The sequence below is a fragment of the Martes martes genome, assembly GCF_963455335.1.
Source record: "Martes martes genome assembly, chromosome: 4".
Lineage (NCBI taxonomy): Eukaryota > Metazoa > Chordata > Mammalia > Carnivora > Mustelidae > Martes > Martes martes.
Genome location: NC_137891.1, coordinates 129,571,623 through 129,595,219, shown reverse-complemented (window position 1 = coordinate 129,595,219; position 23,597 = coordinate 129,571,623). Strand labels below are relative to the sequence as shown.

Sequence of the window (23,597 nt, the reverse complement as noted above, 5' to 3'; positions counted from 1 at the left end):
TTTTCCTTGTGGTTGAGCTCCAGTTTCAAAGCATTGTGATCTGAGAATATGCAGGGAATAATCTCAATCCTTTGGTATCAGTTGAGCCCTGATTTGTGACCCAGTATGTGGTCTATTCTCGAGAAGAATGAGTATTCTGTTGTTTTAGGGTGGAATGTTCTGTATATATCTATGAGGTCCATCTGGTCCAATGTGTCATTCAATGCTCTTGTTTCTTTATTGATTTTCTGCTTGGATGGTCTGTCTATTAATGAGAGTGGTGTGTTAAGATCCCCTACTATTAATGTATTCATATCAATATGACTCTTTATCTTGATTAACAGTTGTCTTATGTAGTTGGCTGCTTCCATATCGGGGGCATAAATAATTACAATTATTAGATCTTCTTGGTGGATAGACCCTTTAAGAATGATGCAGTGTCCTTCTGTATCTCTGAGTACAGTCTTTAGTTTAAAATCTAATTTATCTGATATGAGAATCCATATCAGATGGATATTTTCTTTCTACCCCCGCTTTTTTTTGAGGCTCATTGGCATAAAAGATGCTTCTCCATCCCTTCACTTTTAGTCTGGGTGTATCCTTAGGTTCAAAATGGGTCTCTTGTAGACAACATGTGGATGGGTCCTGTCATTTTATCCAATTTGGAACCCTGTGCCATTTTATGGGAGCGTTTAGGCTATTCATGTTGAGAGTGGTTTTGAAAGATAAATTTTTGTTGACATCATGTTGCCTGTGAAGTCCTTGTTTCTACAGATTGTCTCTGTAAATTTCTATTCTATGACACTCTTAGGTTCCTTCTTCTTTTATAGAACCCCCCTTAATATTTCTTGTAGTGCCGGCTTGGTGGTCACATACTCTTATAAACCTTGCCAGTCTTGGAAGCTCTTTATCTCTCCATTCATTTTGAATGTCAGCCTTGATGGATAATGTATTCTTGGCTGAATGTTCTTCTCATTTAGTGCCCTGAATATGTCTTGACAGCCCTTTCTGACTTGTCAGGTTTCTTTGGACAGGTCTGATGTTATTCTGATGGACCTGCCTCTGTACATAAGGAATCTCTTCCCCCTAGCTGCTCTCAAGAGATCTTGTCTAAAATTATGATTCATCGGTTTCACAATCAAGTGTCTTGAGGTCTTTCTAGATTCATTGATTTGAGGGGTGATCTTTCTGCCTCTAGGACAGGAACAGTGGTTCCATTCCCCAGATTGGGAAAATTTTCATGGAGAATTTGTTCAGGTATATCTTCTAGTCTTCCTTCTTTCTCCTCCCCCTCAGGGATCCCAATAATTCTGGCATTGGAACATTTCATGGCATCATTTATTTCCCTAATTCTGTTTTCAAGGCTTCTAAGCTTTTTGTACCAGGCCTCCTCCTGATCCTTTTTCTCTATCAGTTTGTCCTCTAGATCACTAATTCTATCTTCTGCCTTGAAGAAGAAGAGAGTTCCGTGTGGGCACTAGCCAGTGGTCTCTAGGACTGGCCGAGAGTCTGAACACTCCCAGCCTGGGCTTGAAAATCTCAGCATGCTATCTCTAGTTGGGATCTCTCAGGAGGTCTGGACCCCAGACAGCAGGCCCAGCAAAGGCTGCCACTGGAAGTGGGATCCCCGGACCAGTATTGCTTATGGTTTTAGTGGCACAGGGGTGCAGAGATAAGCAGGTGCTCTGGGTGACCCCTGAGACAGTGGCTGGGGATGTGCACTGCCTGTGCGAGGTTGCCCGGCTCAGCAGAGTTTGCAAAAGGGGATTCTGTGTGTTCTGGACAACCCAGAGGGAAGCAGACTGAGGCTTCTCTCTGAGATGGAGGTCTGGGTGCAGTTTGCTTTTCATTAAACCTCTGGAAGGCCACAAAAAGCCACCAAAGGGAAAAAAAAAACCTCCAGAGAAGAAAAGCCTGAAAAAAACGGTTTCCACAGAGCCTAGCACCTTGAAAGGGAGCAGGAGGACTCAACCCAAACAAGACTGACTGAAAAGCAGCACAGCAGGCCCCTCCCCCAGAAAGCCAGCCAAAAGAACAAGAGGACAACCACCACAGGGTCCCCATAAAATTGTAAAACCCAAATATCAGGGGAAAACAAGATATTAAGCTCCCAGTATTGCCCTAAAACCTGTTATTTCATAGATACAACTTTTATTTTTAATTTCTTCTCACTATTCTTATTATTTTTAATTTTTTAACCTATTTACCATTACAATGAGAAGTTTAATACAACATATTCCATAATTACCTTTTAACTTGAACTTTTTTCACACATATACCTGTGTTTTTCTTTTGCTTTTCTATTTTTTTAAATATACATATAGGTATAAGCTTCAAGGTAATCCTCTTTCCCTAATCAACACTACCCCTATATATAAACCAGTTTTAATCTCCCTTTATCTCTGGAAAGTTGAGTCCTTTAACAAAGATATCAAGATACACCCAGGAAGAATCAAAATAACCTTCCTTGCCCACATTGAGGATTTATAACCACCCTCTCATCTTTTTCTTCCATCAGTGTTTCTGTGTATTTGTTTTTGTTCTGGTTTGTTTCTGTGTATTTGTTTTTGTTCTGTTCTTATATAAATCTTATCCTAGGGGTTCATTTTGGCTGGGTTCTTTTTCTTTTCTTGTCATTTACTTTTTTTTTTTAAGATTTTATTTATTTATTTGACAGAGATCACAAGTAGGCAGAGAGGCAGGCAGAGAGAGGGGGGAAGCAGGCTCCCCACTGAGCATGGAGCCCAATGCAGGGCTCGATCCCGGGACCCTGGGATCATGACCTGAGCCGAAGGCAGAGGCTTTAACCCACTGAGCCTCCCAGGAGCCCCTTGTCATTTACTTTTGTCGGTCTTTTTGTTTGTCTGTTTTTGTTTGTATACCTTATAAACCTTACCTTTGGGGCCCATTCTGGCTGGGTCTTCTCTTTTTGTTTTCTGTCTGTCTGTCTGTCTGTCTCTCTCTCTCTCTCTTTTTCTTTTTTCTTTCTGTTTGGTAGTGACTTCCGATTGCTCAGAAGCATTCCAGGGTGCACCTTTCCTGGATCATGGTTGATATATTCAGCTACACATCCCCTCAACCATCTCTCACCAAAATGACTAGGAGGAGGAATGCCTAACAGAGGAAAAATTCAGAGACTGTGCCCTCTCCATCAGAGCTATTGGATATGGACATAAACAGTATGTTGGAAAGGGAATTCAGGGTAACAATTATCCAGGCAATGGCTAGGTTGGAGAAAACCATTAATGACAGCATGGAATCGATTAAGGCAGAAGTGAAACTGCCCAGGAAGAAGTGAAAATTGCTATCAATGAGATCCAATCTAATCTAAATTCTCTAACAGCTAAGGTAACCAAGATTCCAGTTTTAAATGGGTAATCAAGGGAGGCCCTAAATAAAAAGGTAACATTTGAGGAAAGATGTGAAGACTATTCATCAAACCATAGTCATTTGGAGAAAGAGTACTCTAGGCAGAGAGAACAGCAAAGTCCAAGCCTCTGAGGCAGGAGCACTCCTGGATCCTTTCATAGACAACAGATGGGTAATATAACCTGAGTGCAGTGAGCAGAGAGTAACAGCAAATGTAGTCAAAGTTGGACAGACCGTGAAGGATCCTGTAAGGCCACTGTTAAGACTTTGCTTTTAATCTCAGTAACCTGGGAAGTTATGGGGACAAGGCCTGAATGAAGGCAAAACATAAATGTGACATATTTAATAGGATCACACTAGCTGCTGAGTAGAAAAGAGACTGTAAGGGGTAGAAATTAGGGCAAGGACAGAGTCAGAGACACCAGTCAGAAGGTCATTGAACTAATGTAGATAAGAGATGATGGTTTTTTTAAAAAAGGAAGAGATGGTGAAAACTAGTTTGGTCTAGACGTATTTTGAATGGAGACCAGAGGAATTAGCTGAAGATTCATACGTGAGTGTGAGAGAAAAAGAGGAATGAAGAATTGATTCCATGGTATCTGGAGCTGGCCTTAACTGAAAGAGGGAAGACAGCTACGATGGGAAAATAGTTTTAAGGATAAAGTCATAGGTTAGGAATTGAGTTTTGGAGATGTTAAATTTGAGATACCAACTAAATGTTGATGTAGAGACATTGCACAGGTGGTTGGATATAAAGATCAGGATTTTAGGGAGCAGATTTATCTGGAGATATAAATTAGGGAGGGCAGCATATAGATGATGTTAAAACCATGAGACTAGATGAGATCACCAAAAGAGTAAATGTAGATTTTGAAAAGGACTAAGCTTGGTGATGGGAGGGAACTCCAACATTTACAAGGTGTTGGAAAGATGAAGAAAAGCCAGCAAAGGAGATTAATGAGGCGTATCTAGAGAGTTGGGAGGAAACCTAGAAGAATGTTGTGTCCTAAAAGCCAAGTCAAGAAAGGGTTTTAAGGAGGACAGCTTGAATGAACAATGCTGTTAGAGCAAGTAAATGTGGAAATGAGAACTAGCCACTCATTTAATAATACAGAGTTCAATGGTATCACTTGGAAAAAATTGGAGTAGGAATAAAAGCCTGAATGAGAATAGAGGATTTAGACTCACTGAATAGAGACTATTGTTCTGAGGACTTTTGCAAAAAAGAGGTACAGAGATGTGAAGCAGTACCTGGAGGGTGGGGTGTGTGGGATCAAGGAGAGAATTCTTTGAGACAGAGAAATAACAGCATGTTTGTATACTGATGGAGATGATTTAGTAGAGAAGGAAAAATGGTAATTAAAAAAACAAACAAACAGAAAATTCTTGGAGTGCTGTTGCTTGAATATGTGAGATATAGTGCACAAATGGATGGGCTGACCTTAGGACCACAGGCAGTTCATCCACATTATGACAAGGAAAGGCTGAACAAATAAATGAACACAAATGATGACAGATAGGCAAGAGGATGTTACTATAGGAGCTTTTAAAAGTTGTCTTCTGAACGCTTACACTTTCTCAGTGAAATAGGAAGAAAAGTCAGAGGCTGACAAAGAGATTGACACAGAGTTCTTAGAGGTTTAAGAGGAAAAGGTGTGAAATTGTTTTCTAGAAGTCTAGGCTAGTGAACAGACACGGGGTTTGTAGCATGGTTGTGGGATAACACTAAGGGCCCACTGAGATTAGTGGTTCTGAATCGAAAGAACTATTATACATGTTTTCTCCAACAATTCACAGCTGCCTGCATTCAGGCATAGAATAGGCAGAGAGTTGCACTTAGCTAGGGATGAAGTTTTGCAGGGAAGTACAACTATGTGGGAGGGGGCAAAGGAATTGAGGGTTTACATAAGGGAGTTAATTTAAAGAGGGGTCATGAAATCTAAGTCAGACAGAGATGGAAATGAAAACATGAGGGAACTAAGGGATACTGTGAAGGGGTTAACATTAGGGATTGGTAGGTCCCAGTGAAGTAGAAGGATTGTAATTGGAATGTTAGATGGACTGAGATATTCAGATATAGGGATGCTTGAAATTGAGATGATGAAGGGTGGTAACTACTGGTATGAAGAGTTCAAAGATTTGATCTTGGGAGTGGGTGGCTGTGATAGAAAACAAAGTCTTGTGGCAGAGGTAGTCACAGAAGTAAGATGCCAATATCTCAAGTTAGCTTTTGTCTCAGCAGGAAATAAGATATCAAAATTCTTTGAGAGAGATGAGGAAAAGAGCAAGCAAGCAGATTTACAACTAGATCAGAGAAGATCTTTGGGTGTGGTTTACTAGTACATGAAGCAAAGAGGAAGCAAATAAGGTAGAAACCTATTACATTTTTGAGGCAGTTATGCTGCCAAAGAATTCATGACCTATTCTGAAAAGGTCTTTGACTATTAAAATAATCTCTGAGGTGCTACATTTGCACAACAGGAAGGGAGCTTCAAAGTTCTATGGCCCTCAAAAGAGCATATATCTCCAATGCTCAGTAATGAGGTGGTCTGAGGATAGCAGAGAGGAAATAACCTTCCACGTAGTTGAGTAAAGGACCATAGGATGAAATGGGGAATATAATGTAGGTTGAATAAGAATGTTTTCTAATGCCATGTACCAGAAACCACTGTGCATTTATCACTCTTCCTTTTCCGATCTGGAGTTTGTATTCTAATAGTCCTAGCCTCATTCCCCATTGTGCATTCAATGTAAAGACCTTATAGAGGACTTATCACCCAGAGATCCTGGACTTTGGGTTAAAGATAGTACTAAGTGGGATGCTGGGTTATCTCCCTTGGGAAGAAGAGTATTCTGGAGGACAGAGGGATAGACTATGGAAGACCCAACTAACTGCCCATTGAAGTCTGTGCTTTATCCCACAGTGGCAGTCCTTTAGTTCTTCCTTCTTGCATATAGGTGTGAACATATAAAAATAATATGCATGTTGTTTAAGTAGAAATGCAATGTGTGAACACTTCTAAACCAAGGCTTTTAGGAGCAGAGATGCTCAAATAGCCAGAGGAATGTTGAAAAAGAAAGCCAAGGTTGGTGGCATCACAATTCTAGGCTTCAAACTCTACTACAAAGCTGTCATCATAAAGACAGTATGGTACTGGCATTAAAACAGACACATAGATCAATGGAACAGAATAGAAAGCCCAGAAATAGACCCTCAACTCTATGGTCAACTAATCTTTGACAAAGCAGGAAAGAATGTCCAATGGAAAAAAGACTGTCTCTGCAACAAATGGTGTTGGGAAAATTGGACAGCCACATGCAGAAGAATGAAACTGGACCATTTCCTTACACTACACACAAAAATTGACTCAAAAGGATGAAGGACCTCAATGTGAGAAAGGAATCTATCAAAGTCCTTGAGAACACAGCATCTCTTTGACCGCAGCTGCAGCAACTTCTTCCTAGGAACATCACCAAAGGCAAGGGAAGCAAGGGCAAAAATGAACTATTGGGACTTCATCAGGATCCAAAGCTTCTGCACAGCAAAGGAAACACTTAACAAAACCAAAAGACATCTGACAGAATGGGGGAAGATATTTGCAAACAACATATCAGATAAAGGGCTAGTATCCAAAATCTATAAAAAGCTTAGCAAATTCAACACCCAAAGAACAAATAATCTAATCAAGAAATGGGCAGAGGACATGAACAGACATTTCTGCAAAGAGGACATCCAGATGACCAACAGACACATGAAAAAGTGCTCCACATCACTCAGCATCAGGGAAATACAAATCAAAACCACAATGAGATACTACCTCACACCAGTCAGAATGGATAAAATTAACAAGTCAGGAAATGACAGATGCTGGTGAGGATGCAGAGAAAGGGAACCCTCCTACACTGTTGGTGGGAATGCAAGCTGGTGCAACCACTCTGGAAAACAGCATGGAGGTTCCTTAAAAAGTTGAAAATAGAGCTACCCTACGACCCAGCAATCACACTACTGGGTATTTACCCTAAAGATACAAATGTAGTTATCCGAAGGGGCACGTGTACCCAAATGTTTATAGCAGCAATGTCCACAATAGCCAAACTATGGAAAGAACCTAGATATCCATCAACAGATGGATGGATAAAGAAGAGGTATATATACACAATGGAATACTATGCAGCCATCAAAGGAAATGAAATCTTGCCATTTGCGACAAGAGGCAACTTGGATGGAACTAGAGGGTATCATGCTTAGTGAAATGAGTCAATCAGAGAAAGATAATTATCATATGATCTCCCTGATATGAAGAAGTTGAGAGGCAACGTTGGGGGTTTGGGGAGTAGGAAGGGAATAAATGAAACAAGATGGGATCGGGAGGGAGACAAACCATAAGAGACTCTTAATCTCACAAAACAAACTGAGGGTTGCTGGGGGAAGGAGGTAGGGAGAGGGTGGTTGGGTTATGGACACTGGGGAAGGTATGTGCTATGGTGAGTACGGTGATGTGTGTAAACCTGGTGATTCACAGACCTGTACCCCTGGGGCTAATAATACATTATATGTTAATAAAAAAATAAAAAATTTAAAGAAAAAAACAGCAGGGATGCTTATTTATCTTCTCTTTCCTTCTGGCAGGTAGATACAGATGGTAAGGACTTAAGGCAGAGCCACCAGGTGAAAGGAGCTTGGAGAAGAGCTGCCCACTGACCATAAACACCAGCCTTATACTGTAACATGACCAGAAATAAACTTTATTGTGTTAAGACACTTAAAAAACTCAAGTTTATTCATTATACTAGCTAGCTTTGCTCTTCCTAATACTGACCTTAAGAAAAAAAAAATGCCATTTCTCATAACAGCAGTTTGTTCATTTTATAAAATCAGGTGGTTCAACAAAATCACTGACAATCTTTAGTGATACTACAATAATTAACCCTGCCTCATTTTGATGGTATATGAACAAACGTGCTCATGCTTAAGTCTTCCCACCTTCCATAAATTTATCATTAACTATACACACTCAGGATTCAAATGGAATTGCTTATTCTTTTATCCAAGAATGTTCAAAATTGAAACACATTTTCTGCCTTACCTGTGTAGTGGGGCACTGTAGGTTTACCACCACGGAAGGACTGGTACAGCTGAACAAGTTAAAGTAAAACAAAATGGTCTTGTTCCTGTTAAGAAAACAGCATAAAATAATCTTTTTAGTGACTGTGGAAATAAATCTATATCATTTCAGACCCTGTACACTTTTAATATAATGACCTTTAAAATTTGGCTTCATTTTCCCCAGATAGCTACAATATAGTCCCCAACTCCCCTTTAAGCTGCTTAACATTCAAAACTTTTTGTAAGAATAAAAAACTGAAATAATGAAATTGTCCATCAACAGTAGATTAGTTACAGAATTTTATGTCCACAAAGAAGACTATATTACCATTGAAAATAATATTGAAGAAAATGTTTAACAGATGGGTAAATTCACAATACATTAATTTTAGGAAGCAGGTCACTAAAAAGTATTAAAATATAATTAGATTTTAGTTTTTCAAAAACAGATAAAAAATATATAGAAACAAATTAATATATATGAATAGTAGGATAATATGTTTAGTTAATTTTTGTACCTTTATGGATTTTCTAAAATAAAGGTATCACTTTGGTAAACTAAAAAAAGATAAATAAATTCAGTGAAATGTTCTGTTTGAAATTGTGGGCAGTAGCATAATAATGAGGCAGGGTGATATTCACTATCACTAGCATTGTGTGGAGTAGTAATCTGCCATTTAGCAATCCATGATTCTCTTTCGAATCTCAATTTAATCTGTACAATGGGGGATAACACCTGCCCTACTAACTTCACAGTTGTGTTGGGAGGACATAAGAGAATATGTAGTGAACTCAAGACAAGTGGCTGTCCAACTCCAATATGTATCTCTAAAATTTGGAAGTCTTTGTTGAAAATCGTGATTCCTGACTCTTCCTCAACCCTTGAGAGCCAAATCTCAGGAATTTGGGGATTCACATTTTTTCCCCTATTCTCTCCAGTGGGTTTATTTTTCTATTTATTTTTATGTAATTTCAAATAGCCAACATATAGTATATCATTAGTTTCAGATGTAGAGTTCAATAATTCATCAGTTGTAATACCCAGTGCTCATCACAACACATGCCATGCCTAATGCCCAACACCTGGTTAGCCCATCTCCTACCCCTTTCCCTCCAGCAACCCTGTTTGTTTCCTATAGGTTAGAGTCTCTCATAGTTTTTCTCCCTCTGATTACTTCCCATTCAGTTTTCCCTCACTTCCTCTATGATCCTCCATGCTCTTTCTTACATTCTACATATGAGTGAAACCATATAATTGTCTTTTCTCTGACTTACTTCACTCAGTCTAACACCCCTCAGTTCCATCCATATCATGTAAATGGAGTATTCATCCTTTCCGATGGCTGAGTAATATTCCTGTGTGTGTGTGTATACACCACATCTTTTTTATCCATTCATCTGTCAATGGACATTCTCAGCTCTTTCCATAGTTCAGCTATTGTGGACTTCTATAAAATTGGGGTACATGTGCCCCTTCAGATCACTACATTTGTATCTCTGGGGTAAATACCTAGTAATGCAATTGCTGGGTCTCAGGTAGATCTATTTTTAACTTCTTGAGGAACCTCCATACTGTTTTCCAGAGTGGCTGTACCAGCATGCATTCCCACCAACAGTGTAAGAGGGTCCCCCTTTCTCCACATCCTTGACAACATTTGTTGTTTCCTGACTTAATTTTAGCCATTCCGAGTGTGACCCAGTATGTGTGAGGTAGTATCTCATTGTGGGTTTGATTTGTTATTCCCTGATGCCAAATCATGTTGAACATTTTTTCATGTGTCTGTTGGCTATTTGTAGGTCTTCTTTGGAGAAATGTCTGTTCAGTCTTCTGCCCATTTTTTGATGGATTATTTGTTCTTTGGGTGTTGAGTTTGATAAGTTCTTTATAGATCTTGGATACTAGCCCTTTGTCTGATTTGTCATTTGCAAATTGATTTTCAAATCAATGATTTGATTTGTCATTTACAAATATCTATATTACTTAATATTAATGTAGTATCCCACACTGATTGATTTGCAGACGTTGAACCACCTTGCAGCCCAGGAATAAATCTCACTTGGTCTTGGTGACCAAGACCTTTTAATGTACTGTTGGATTCTATGGGCTAGTATCTTGGTGAATATTTTGGCATCCATGTTCATCAGGGACATGTCTGTAATTCTTTTTGGAGGGGTCTTTGGTTTTGGGATCAAGGTAATACTGACCTCATAGAATTTGGAAGTTGTCTTTCCTTTTTTTTTTTTTTTTTTTTTTTGAAAAAGCTTCAGAATAATGGGTATTAATTATTCTTTAAATGCTTGGTAGAATTTCCCCTGGGAAGCCATCTGGCCCTGGCCTCTTGTTTGTTGGGAGACTTTTTTTTTTTTTATTACTGCTTCAATTTCCTTACTGGTTATGGGTCTGCTCATGTTTTCTGTTTCTTCCTGGTTCAGTTTTGGTAGTTTAGACATCTCTAGGAATACACCCATTTCTTCCAGGTTTCCTAGTTTGTTGGTGTATAGTTGTTCATAATATGTTCTTATAATTGTCTATTTCCTTGGCGTTGGTCATGATTTCTCCTCTTTGATTCATGATTTTATTAATTTGGGCTTTTTTTCCTTTTTGGTAAGTCTGGCTAGGGGTTTATCAATCTTATTAATTCTTTCAAAAAAACAGCTTCTATTTTCATTAATCAGTTCTATTGCTCCTTTGGTTTTAATTTGATTGATTTCTGTTCTAATCTTTATTATTTCTCATCTCTGGCTAGCTTTAGGCTCTATTTGCTGTTCTTTCTCCAGCTCCTTTAGGTGTAAGGTTAGCTTGTGTATTTCATACTTTTCTAATTTCTTGAGAAAGGTTGTATTGCTATGTACTTCCTCTCTTTGGACCACCTTTGCAGTATTCCAATGATTTTGAGTAGGGTTTTTGTTTGTTTGTTTGTTTAATTTTCACTTGTTTCCATGAATTTTTAAAATTCTTCTTTAATTTCCTGGTTGGCCCATGCATTCTTTGATAGGATGTACTTTAACCTCCAAGTATTTGCGATCCTTCCAAATTTCCTCTTGTGATTGAATTCAAGTTTCAAAGCCCTGTGGCTTAAAAATATGCAAGGAATAATCTCAATCTTTCATTACCTGTTGAGACCTGATTTGTGACCCAGTATGTGATCTATTCTGGAGAATGTTCCATGTGCTCTCAGAAAGAATGTGTATTCTGTTGCTTTAGGATGGAATGCTCTGTATGTATCTGTGAAGTCCATCTGGTCCAGTGTGTCATTCAACGCCATTGTTTCCTTGTTGATCTGCTTAGATGATCTGTCTATTGCTGTGAGTGGGGTGTTAAAAATCCCCTACTATTATTGTATTATTATCAATGTGTTTAATTTTGTTATTAATTGGTTGATAGAATTGGTTGCTCCCACGTTGGGCACATAAATATTTATAGTTATTAGATCTTGTTGTTGGATAGACACTTTAAGTATGATATAGTATCCCTCTTCATGCCTTACTACAGTCTTTGGTTTAAAATCTATATTTGCCTAATATTAGGATTGCAACCTAAGCTTTCTTTTGATGTCCATTATCATAATGAATTGTTCTCCACTCTCTCACTTTCAGTGTGGAGGGGTCTTCGGGTCTAAAATGAGTCTCCTACAGACAGCATATCAACAGGTTTTGCTTTTTTATTCAATCTAATACCCTGTGTTTTTTGATTGGAGCATTTAGCCCATTTACATTCAGAGTATCTATTGAAATATATGAATTTAGTGCCATTGTATTACCTGTAAAATCACTGTTTCTGTGTATTGGCTCTGTTCCTTTCTGGTCAATGTTAATTCTGGGCTCTCTCTTCACTTGAGAGGTCCCTTCTAATATTTCTTACAGGGCTGGTTTAATGATCACAAATTCTTTTAGTTTCTGTTTGTCCTAGAAGCTCTTTAGCTATCCTTCCATTCTGAATAACAGCCTTGCTGGATAAAGTATTCTTGGGTCTATATTTGTCTCATTTAGTACCCTGAACATATCATGTCAGCCCTTTCTAGCCTGCCGGATATCTGTGGATAAGTTTTTTTGCTGGTGTAATGTTTCTACCCTAGTAGGTTAAGGACCTCTTGTCTCAATCTGCTTTCAAGATTTTCTTTATCTCTGAGATTTGCAAACTTCACTGTTATTTGTCAGGGTGCTGATCTATATTTATTGATTTTAAGGGAGATTCTCTGTGCCTCCTGGACATGAATGCCTATATCCTTCCCCAGATTAGAGATGTTCTCAGCTATAATTTGCTCAAAGATATCTACCTTCTGCCCCTCTCTTTCTTCTTCCTCTGGAACACCAATAATTCTAATCCTGTTTTGCTTTATATTATCACTGATCTCTTTAATCCTGCCCTTATGGCCCAGTATTTGGTTATCTCTCTTTTGCTCAGTTTCTTTATTCTCCAAAATTTTATCTTCTATATCACTTATTCTCTCTTCTGCCTTATTTATCCTAGCAGTAAGAGCCTCCATTGTTGACTGCATCTCAGCATCAACCTTTTTAATTTCAATCTGATTAGGTCTTAATTCTTTTATTTCTTCAGAAAGGAATTCTCTTGTGTCTTCTGTGCTTTTTTAAAGCCCAGATAGTGTCCTTATAATCATTGTTCTTAATTCTAGCTCTGACATTTTACCAATATCCATATTTATTAAGTCTATTACAGTGATTACTTCTTCTTGTTCTTTTTTTCTGGGAATTTTTCCTTCTGCTCATTTTTTCCAGAGAAAAAATAGATGAACAAGAGAACAAAAAAGAAATAAAAAATAAAAATATCAACCATGACCCCAGTAAAATATACACTAGGCAAATCAGAAGAGATTAAAAACCAAAAAAGAAAAGAAAAAAAAAGGTAGGAGTAGAGACTATAATCAAACAGGTAGAACAGGGTGCTACCCTTGGTCCTGGATATACTTTTGTTTGTTTGTTAGAAGACACTTGATCCCAAAACTGTAAAGAAAGAAAGAAAAAAAAAATACACATACACACACACACACACACACACACACACACAAATAAAATTGAATACAGTGAAAGGAAGCCAGAAATGAAGAACATATCTATAAAATGTATATGTAAAAATGAAAATTGAAAAAAGACATAAGGAGTTGATAAAAGAAGCTAGTTGAAAAGGAAAAACAGAGAAAGGGCTGGCAAGACGTATTCAGGGCACTAAATGAGAAGAACATGCAGCCAAGAATACTTTATCCACCAAGACTGACATTCAAAATGGATGGAGAGATAAAGAGCTTCCAAGACCAGCAAGGTTTAAAAGAGTATGCGACCACCAAGCCAACACTGCAGGATATATTAAGGGGGGTTCTATAAAAGAGGAAAAATTCTAAGAATATCATTGAACAGAAATATATGAAGACAATCTATAGAAACAAAGACTTCATAGGTAACATGATGTCAATAAAAACGTATCTATCAATAATCACTCTCAATGCGAATGGCCTAAATGTGCCCATAAAATGAGACAGGGTTGCAGATTGGATAAAACGACAGGACCCATCCACATGTTGTCTATAAGAGACCCATTTTGAACCCAAGGATACACCCAGACTGAAAGTGAAGGGATGGAGAAGCATCTTTATGCCAACAGGCCTCAAAAGGAGACCAGGGTAGTGATTCTCGTATCAGATATATTAGATTTTAAACTAAAGACTGTAGCCAGAGATACAGAAGAACACTACATCATTCTTAAACGGGCTATCTACCGAGATGATCTAACAATTGTAAATATTGATGCCCCCAATATGGGAGCAGCCAACTGCATAGGACAACTGTTGATCAAAATAAAAAGTCATACTGATATGAATACATTAACAGTAGGAGACCTTAACACACCCCTCTCAGTAATAGACAGATCATCCAAGCAGAAAATCAATAAAGAAACATGAGAATTGAATGACACAATGGACCAGATGGACCTCATAGATATATACAGAACATTCCACCCTAAAACAACAAAATACTCATTCTTCTCGAGAGCACATGGAACCTTCTCCAGAATAGACCACATACTGGGTCACAAATCAGGGCTCAACTGATACCAAAGGATTGAGATTATTCCCTGCATATTCTCAGATCACAGTGCTTTGAAACTGGAGCTCAACCACAAGGAAAAGTTTGGAAGGAACTCAAACACCTGGAAGCTAAAGACCACCTTGCTTAAGAATGCTTGGATCAACCAGGAAATCAAAGAAGAACTTAAACAATTCACGGAAACCAATGAGCATGAAGACACTTTGGTCCAAAACCTATGGGATACAGCAAAGGTGGTCCTAAGGGGGAAATAGATACCCATCCAGGCCTCCCTCAAAAAAATTGAAAAATCCAGAATACACCAGTTGTCTCTACACCTTAAAGAACTGGAGAATCAACAAAAAATTAAGCCAACTCCAAACACAAGAAGGGAAATAATCAAGATTAGCGCAGAGATCAATGAGATAGAAACTAGAGATACAGTAGAATGCATCAATGAAACTAGAAGCTGGTTTTTTGAAAGAATCAACAGGATCGATAAACCATTGGCCAAATTAATCCAAAAGAAAAGAGAGAAGGCCCAGATTAATAAAATTATGAATGAAAAGGGAGAGATCACAACTAACACCAAGGAAATAGAAACAATCATTAGAAGTTATTATCAACAGTTATATGCCAATAAGTTAAGCAACCTAGATGAAATGGATGCATTCCTGGAAACCTATAAGCTTCCAAAACTGAACCAGGAAGAAATTGACAGCCTGAATAGACCGATATCTAGTAACAAGATTGAAGCAGTGATCAAAAACCTCCCAAAAAACAAGAGCCCAGGACCTGATGGATTCCCTGAGGAATTCTACCAAACCTTCAAAGAAGAAATAACACCTATTATCCTGAAGCTGTTTCAAAAAATTGAAGCAGGAGGAAAACTTCCAGACTCTTTTTATGAAGCCAGGATTACCCTGATCCCCAAACCAGGCAAGGAACCCACCAAAAAGGAGAATTTCAGACCAATATCACTGATGAATATGGATGCTAAGATTCTCAACAAGATCCTAGCAAATAGGATCCAATAGCGCATTAAAAAGATTATCTACCATGACCAGGTGAGATTCATCTCTGGGTTTCAAGGATGGTTCAACATTCTAAAATCAATCAATGTGATAGAACTAATCAATAAGAGAAGAGAGAAGAACCACATGGTCCTCTCAATTGATGCAGAAAAAGCATTTGACAAAATCCAGCATCTGTTCCTGATTAAAATGCTTCAAAGTATAGGGATAGAGGGAACATTCCTCAACTTCATAAAATCTATCTATGAAAAACCCACAGCAAATATCATCCTCAATGGGAAAAAGCTTGGAGCCTTCCCGTTGAGATCAGGAACACGACAAGGATGCCCACTCTCACCACTCTTGTTCAACATAGTATTAGAAGTCCTAGCAACAGCAATCAGACAACAAAGAGAAATAAAAGGTATCCAAATTGACAAGGAACAGGTCAAACTCTCTCTCTTCGCAGATGACATAATACTTTATATGGAAAACCCAAAAGACTCCACCCCCAAACTACTAGAACTCATACAGCAATTCAGTAACACGGCAGGATACAAAATCAATGTACAGAAATCAGTTGCTTTCTTATATACTAACAATGAAAATGCAGAAAGGGAAATTAGAGAATTGATTCCATTTACTATAGCACCAAGAACGATAAGATACCTGGGAATAAACCTAACCAAAGAGGTAAAGGATCTGTACTCGAGGAACTATAGAACACTCATGAAAGAAATTGAAGAAGACACAAAAAGATGGAAGACCATTCCATGCTCTTGGATTGGAAGAATAAACACTGTTAAAATGTCTATACTACCTAGAGAAATCTATACTTTTAATGCCATTCCAATTAAAATTCCACCAGTATTTTTCAAAGAGCTGGAACAAATAATCCTAAAATTTGTATGGAATCAGAAGAGACCCCGGATAGCTAAGGAAATGTTGAAAAACAAAAACAAAACTGGGGGCATCACATTGCCTGATTTCAAGCTTTACTACAAAGCTGTTATCACCAAGACAGCATGGTACTGGCATAAAAACAGACCCATAGACCAGTGGAACAGAGTAGAGAGCCCAGATACGGACCCTCAACTCTATGGTCAAATAATCTTTGACAAAGCAGGAAAAAATATACGGTGGAAAAAAGACAGTCTCTTCAATAAATGGTGCTGGGAAAATTGGACAGCTATATGTAGAAGAATGAAACTCGACCATTCTCTTACACCATACACAAAGATAAACTCAAAATGGATAAAAGACCTCAACGTGAGGCAGGAATCCATCAGAATCCTAGAGGAGAACATATGCAGTAACGTCTTCGATATCAGCCACAGCAACTTCTTTCAAGATATGTCTCCAGGGGCACCTGGGTGGCTCAGTGGTTTAAGCCGCTGCCTTCGGCTCAGGTCATGATCTCAGGGTCCTGGGATCGAGCCCCGCATCGGGCTCTCTGCTCAGCAGGGAGCCTGCTTCACTCTCACTCTCTCTGCCTGCCTCTCTGCCTACTTGTGATCTCTCTCTGTCAAATAAATAAATAAAATCTTTAAAAAAAAAAATTAAAAAAATTAAAAAAAAAAAAAAAAGATATGTCTCCAAAGGCAAAGGAAACAAAAGCGAAAATGAACTTTTGGGACTTCATCAAGATCAAAAGCTTCTGCACACATCGCTTCTTGGCCTTTTGGCTAAGATCAAGTGTAAAAGCTTCTGCACAGCAAACAAAACAGTCAACAAAACAAAGAGGCAATCCACTGAATGGGAGAAGATATTTGCAAATGACACTACAGACAAAGGCTGATTTCCAGGATCTATAAAGAACTTCTCAAACTCAACACACACAAAACAGATAATCATGTCAAAAAAATGGGCAGAAGACATGAACAGACACTTCTCCAATGAAGACATACAAATGGCTGATGCACATGAAAAAATGTTCATCATCACTAGCCATCAGGGAGACTCAAATTAAAACCACATTGAATATCACTTTACATCACCTTACACTAGTTAGAATGGCCAAAATTAGCAAGACAGGAAACAACAAGTGTTGGAAGGGATGTGGAGAAAGGGGAACCCTCTTACACTGTTGGTGGGAATGCACGTTGGTGCAGCCACTTTGGAGAACAGTGTGGAGATTCCTTAAGAAATTAAAAATAGGGCACCTGGGTGGCTCAGTAGGTTAAGCCTCTGCCTTCGGCTCAGGTCATGATCTCAGGGTTCTGGGATCAAGTCCCACATCGGGCTCTCTGCTCAGCAGGGAGCCTGTTTCCCCCTCTCTCTCTGCCTGCCTCTCTGCCTACTTGTGATCTCTCTCTGTGCGTCAAATAAATAAATAAAATCTTTAAAAAAAAATTAAAAATAGAGCTTCCCTATGACCCTGCAATTGCACTACTGGGTATTTACCCCAAAGATATAGATGTAGTGAAAAGAAGGGCCATCTGTACCCCAATGTTCATAGCAGCAATGGCCACGGTCACCAAACTGTGAAAAGAACCAAGATGCCCTTCAATGGATGAATGGATAAGGAAGATGTGGTCCATATACACTATGGAGTATTATGCCTCCATCAGAAAGGATGAATACCCAACTTTTGTATCAACATAGATGGGACTGGAAGAGATTAGGCTGAGTGAAATAAGTCAAGCAGAGAGAGTCAATTACATATGGTTTCACTTATTTGTGGAGCATAAGAAATAACACGGAGGACATGGAAAGATGGAGAGGAGAAGGAAGTTGAGGGAAATTGGAGGCAGAGATGAACCATGAGAGACCATGGACTCTGAAAAACAATCTGAGGGTTTTGAAGGGGTGGGGGGTCGGAGGTTGGGGGAGCCTGGTGGTGGGTATTATGGAGGGCACGTATTGCATGGAGCACTGGGTGTGGTGCACAAACAATGAATTCTGTTACACTGAAAAGAAATTAAATTAAATAAAAGAAAAGGAAAAACAGAAAAACAAAAGAAAAAGAAAATTTTAAATTAAAAGACTAAGGAATTATGAGAAAAAAAAAACCCTTCAAATTCTATATACTATTTTCCCCTAGTGCAGGAGTTTTCCAGTTCTGTGTGATCCATAAACTTGGTATTCGCCTAGTATTCCTGCTGATCTTCCATGGGAGGAGCCTGCTGTGCTGATTCTCAGGTGTCTTTTCCTGGGCAGACTACACCACCCCCTGCCAGGGGGCTGCGCTCAGTATAATCTGCTCTAAGTGGCTTTTGTACCTTGAAGCCTTTTCATGCCATTTTAGATGAAAAAAAAAAATGGTGGCAATCCTATCTCCAGCCCCTGGGCTGAATGATTGTGGCCCCCACTCTTCAGTGTACTCTCAGGGAAAAGCAGGCAATCACTTTTGTGTACATCAAACTCCACAGACTCTTGTGGTGCCCACAGACTCCTGCAGTGCACCAATCTTCCCAGGACTGGCCTCTCACCTAGCTGAGAGGCCACTCAGGGGCTTGCTAATGGTAGCTGGCTTTCCCGCACCAATGCTTGGGAACTCTGCTGCACTCAGGCACCCCCATTCTTTCTGTGACCCTGGGGATCCTGAGACCACACTGTCCTGCCTAGCTTTCTGCTCCACTTCACCACCTGAACACCTTTTAGGCAGAGATGTCACTCACCTGAGAAGACTTCCAAAAGTTCCGATTTTATGCTCTACTGCTATATCACTTTCCAGTTGTCAGTTTATAGAGGCTCCCTCCCCCTACAGTTTTTCTTCCAATATAACGCCCAAGATTCACTTCTCCACACCTCCATAGTTCTCTTTGCAGAAAGCGGCTGATTTTCTATTTGTAGAATTGCAGCCATTCTTTTCTTAGATCTCAGGTTGAGTTTGCAGGCATACAGAATGATTTGATAGATATCTAGCTGAAATCAAGGGACCAGATGAAACAAGGGCCCTACTGTTCTGCCATCTTCCCTTCACTTCCTTCCCAGATTTAGATACAGGTGGTTTATAAACCATACCTTGAGAAACACAGCCCTAAACATTCATGCATTTGTTAAGTCCCCATTAATTAATGTGACTACATACACAGCAGAATGTATAATAGATTGTTGACTCAGAATTGCCAAGTAGGATCCAAATGTAAAAATAAAGAAAGCTCTCCACAATAAATGATGGCTAGATTCTTGCATCATTTCTACCCTCTTCCTCCCCTTGAATGGGTGAATTTTTTCCCAATTTCAAATTGCAGAGGGATCTGAGAGAAGTTCTCATAAAGACTGAGGGTACCTATAGGAAGGGCAGACCAGCATCTCATTTTCAATTGTACGTCTTTTCTGTGGCAGACTTACTTTGTGCCCATTTTAGAAGTGAGAAATGAAACCCAAAGAGACCACAGAGGGTTAGAAAAGCCAAAGGCACAGAAAAAGGGCAGCCCTGAAGCAGCCTCTTAAGGGAGGATGTAGAATCAAGTAAATGGGCTTGTACTTCCCTGGTGATACCTCATCTGACACCAAGAGACAGGAGGTACGTCACCAGAGAAGGAGCTGAAGGGGTTTGGAGGGGGACAAGCCAGAGTTGATCTCTCAAACTAAAGTACTATTTAGTAAGGAGTTTCCCCCAGAGAATCACCATGAGAGAGCCAACTTTTAGATGCTTACTCCAAAGAAGGTGTTGATGTCTATTTAATCATGTCTTAACTGCAGTAGCAACAACCACATGGGACTAGGGCCATGGCCAGACACTCCTCCTCCTTCCATCCCTCATAACACAAAGAAAGAGCCAGAACCAAAAGAGAGGGAAGGGAAGAGAAATATCAGACCAGGCCCTCTCTTCCTCTCTCAGTTCCCTTTCAGAGTTCAAACTTGAGCTGGGGGATTGGAAGAAGAGAGATTCAAAGTTTAAACTGGGCAACACTAAACTCTGTAACAATAGAAAGGGTCTGGAAAAATACAGAATCTACCAGAAATGTTGAAGTAAGAAGACAGACTTGAAAGAACTTTGTTCAAGGCAAGGATAGGGGAAAAATAAACCCATTTCATGTTTATAATCGTATCAAGTTCAGAGACCTCAAGAATATTGCCATCATCTTACACATAGTATGCACACAGGTATTTCATGATTCCACAAGAGCCAACTTTGCTCTTTCACCAAACAGCCCTATCATCTACACAGTCTTGTGGTACAGGTGATTCGAATTTGCATCTATGCAAATGAATAAATTATTGCATGTCATGCATCATTGGAGTTCCTTGGGAGTAATTAAAACTGTGAATGGTAAATCACTAAGTGTCAAGAGTTCCCTATAGGTAAAATTGATTTATAAACGGCAAAATACTACGTAAACTCAAGTTATTCACCAGATTATGCTATTGTTAAGGGTAAGGTTTATACCTATTTCACCTTTATATCCCACTTTTCCAACACTTATCCTAGTACTTGGCCCATTCTAGATATTTATTAAGTGTTGCTGAATGAATGAGAATAACTCCAGAGTAAGTTGTTGTTTCATCTTAGAAACCTCCTTAGATTCCCAGTACAAATCTACATTCAACCCCGGTCTGTCTGACATCTTTAAACATCAGTGAACCTCATGGGGTGCCCCTGACTCTTGATTTCAGCTCAGTGTCATGATCTCAGGGTTCTGGGACAGAACCCCACGTTGAGTTCTGTGCTCTTTCTTTGCAATACCCACCACCCATGTACTCTTTCTCTAAAATAAATCTTAAAAAACAAAAACAAACTTCAGTGAACCTCATATGCCTCAGGTACAGCCTTGGGGATGGTGGTTGCAACTGAGCAATCCCATGGGAGTGAATGAGGGAGTAACTAACTTAAACTGTATTTCCATCAAGAAACAACAAAGTAAAATCAACTGTAAACTACTAGTTCGAAATGATGTACCATGCACTTAAGACTTCTCTCCTCTTTCCTGAGACTCACAGAAATAAAAGAATGGAAGAACAAAAAGGAATAAACCTCACCACACCAGCTGAAGGTGGGAAAGACAGGATCTGTTCACAACTGTATGAGAGTTCAACAATTTCTGGAAGATGGAAAGCATATGAGAGTATGTTGAGTGATGAATGCACCACAGAGGGGTAGGGAAAGGGTGAGATACAACTTGCCTGTTAGAAATCATGAGATGCTGGATTCAGAGTTGAAAATGAAAAATGCAGCTGATGACAAGAGTAACTGAAGGTTTATATACAGAGCTATAGTACAAACCAGCACCTCTCTGTTTTTCCCATATCTCGGCACTTGGAATTCCGGCATCCAAGAAAAACATGCAAAATTGAGGCCTCCGTTGTGGAATAAACCTTCTGGGGTTAGCAAAGGCTTTTATGGAATAAAAGTGTCCCAGCCTACATGCCTTCATATTCTGGCATTTTCGCAAGCACATGCCTAAGAGCCAGCTTCCCATCAGTTCATGCTGCAGTGAAATACAACAGCAAACATGGCTTCATCACCTTCTACAGGGCAGAGGTCTCACAGGAAAACGGACTTACTAACATAGCTGTGGGACCAATTCACACAAGTGACTTAGTTCTTTCTTTAATAATAATGGGTAATCAAGTAGAATCAGAAATGTAAGGAGGAATCAGAATATGAAAGAGAAACACTAAAGTAAAAAAAAAAAACTAAAACTGATGTTGAATGAAACAAAATAATTTAGTGCATAGGATGGATCTTGAAAGAAAATCCAGTATTTTCAAAGTAATTCAAGCAGACTGTCCATAAAATAAAAATATTATATCATTACAGAGGAATAAATGGAGGATAAAGCCTTTAAAGATGAAAAAAATGAGGAAAATGGAAGAGTAGGAAGACTGTAAGGTCACCACATCCCATGGATACAACAAGAGAACACCCCCATCAGTATAAATAACCCAGAAAGTGACCCAAAGACTGGCAGAACAGATTCCCCAGAGCTAAACGTAAAGAAGAGGTCACCCTGAAGAGGGTAGGAAGAACAGAGATACAGAGAGGAGTTAAACAGACCCACGGGACTGTCCCCAGAGGGACAATGCAAGTAAATCAGGTATCCCAGGCATAGAGAATCTGCATGGAGAAGATAAACCACCACAGCATTTGGCTTTGAAAACCAGACAGAACGAGTTTTGTGAGTTTTTACAGTCACTGGGGCTTAATACCTGGAACTTTAAAAGTCAGCAGAATGGACTCTGGAAGAGCTGGGAAAGCCTGGAAAACAGGAGGAAATGGAGTCCCCACCCTTAAAAAGATAGCCCAACAAACAGTCCCACTAAGATACAGTTTAGAAGCAGCAGTTTGAAAAACACCTGGGATACACAGGATGGAGATTTGTTTACTAATCTTGGAGTGAAGGCTGGAAGGGCAAGGATTTGGGAGGATTTCACCAAGAACAAAAGAGGACAGGTGTCATTCCTCCCCTGACAATGCCCCTCAGCTTAGACACAGAGACACCTGTGTCTAACCAACATAGTGCCAACACTTGATATCCTCACTTGCTAACACTGTACCCTTCCCTTGCAGTCTCCAGCAGACATGCCCCTCCACAGCCAAGCCTTTATTCTAGGGCCACTCCCAAGCAGACCTGAGCAAAGCTTCCTGACACCGTGCACCTCACCCCTATGTTCTCCTGTGGACTTGCCCCCTCCAATACAACCATGGAGAGACCATTCAAAGTCCTGCCATGAGCCTGGCAGTGTGCAAGCAGCCCTGAGAGATGCCAGCACAACTTCAAAGTGACTCCTGCCCAGGGGAGAGGGGGTGATAACCACACATACCAGACCGAATTTGGCCACAAAGTTAGGATGGGCAGACATCTGGTCTGACTACTGGCCCTTCCCACCAACAAAAGCTTCTCAAGGGACAGCAGAGAGGAAAGAACCCCACAGTTCAGTGCTACAGCATCTCTGGCAAACGTTTAGTCTGACTCAACTCAAGTGCAAGGTGGCTGCAGACTAGTCCACTAACACAGGGCGCAATGCTGCCCACAAAGAGAGAGCCATTGCAGATAACTGGACTAAAGGCAAATACAGCTCAGCCACCACAGCAGGGCACACGCAACACACAGAGAGACATTCCTAAAGTGCCAGGTTCTGGTAAACAGAGAATATTGCAGGGCAGGGCACTGCAGGACCTCCCCTTTACAAGGCCATTA

The 23,597-nt window shown here is 39.6% G+C and overlaps 1 protein-coding gene across 1 annotated transcript in view; it reads right to left on the bottom strand.

Annotated features, from left to right (window-relative positions):
- Nucleotides 1-23,597, bottom strand: part of SLC44A5 (solute carrier family 44 member 5) — a gene marked incomplete at both ends in the record, with an annotated part of 379,734 nt that overhangs the window by 57,926 nt on the left and 298,211 nt on the right. Inside the window, one exon of the mRNA XM_080802269.1 lies at nucleotides 8,436-8,520. Coding sequence (XP_080658395.1) covers nucleotides 8,436-8,520 — 85 coding nt within the window. The remainder of the gene's footprint in view (nucleotides 1-8,435; nucleotides 8,521-23,597) is intronic.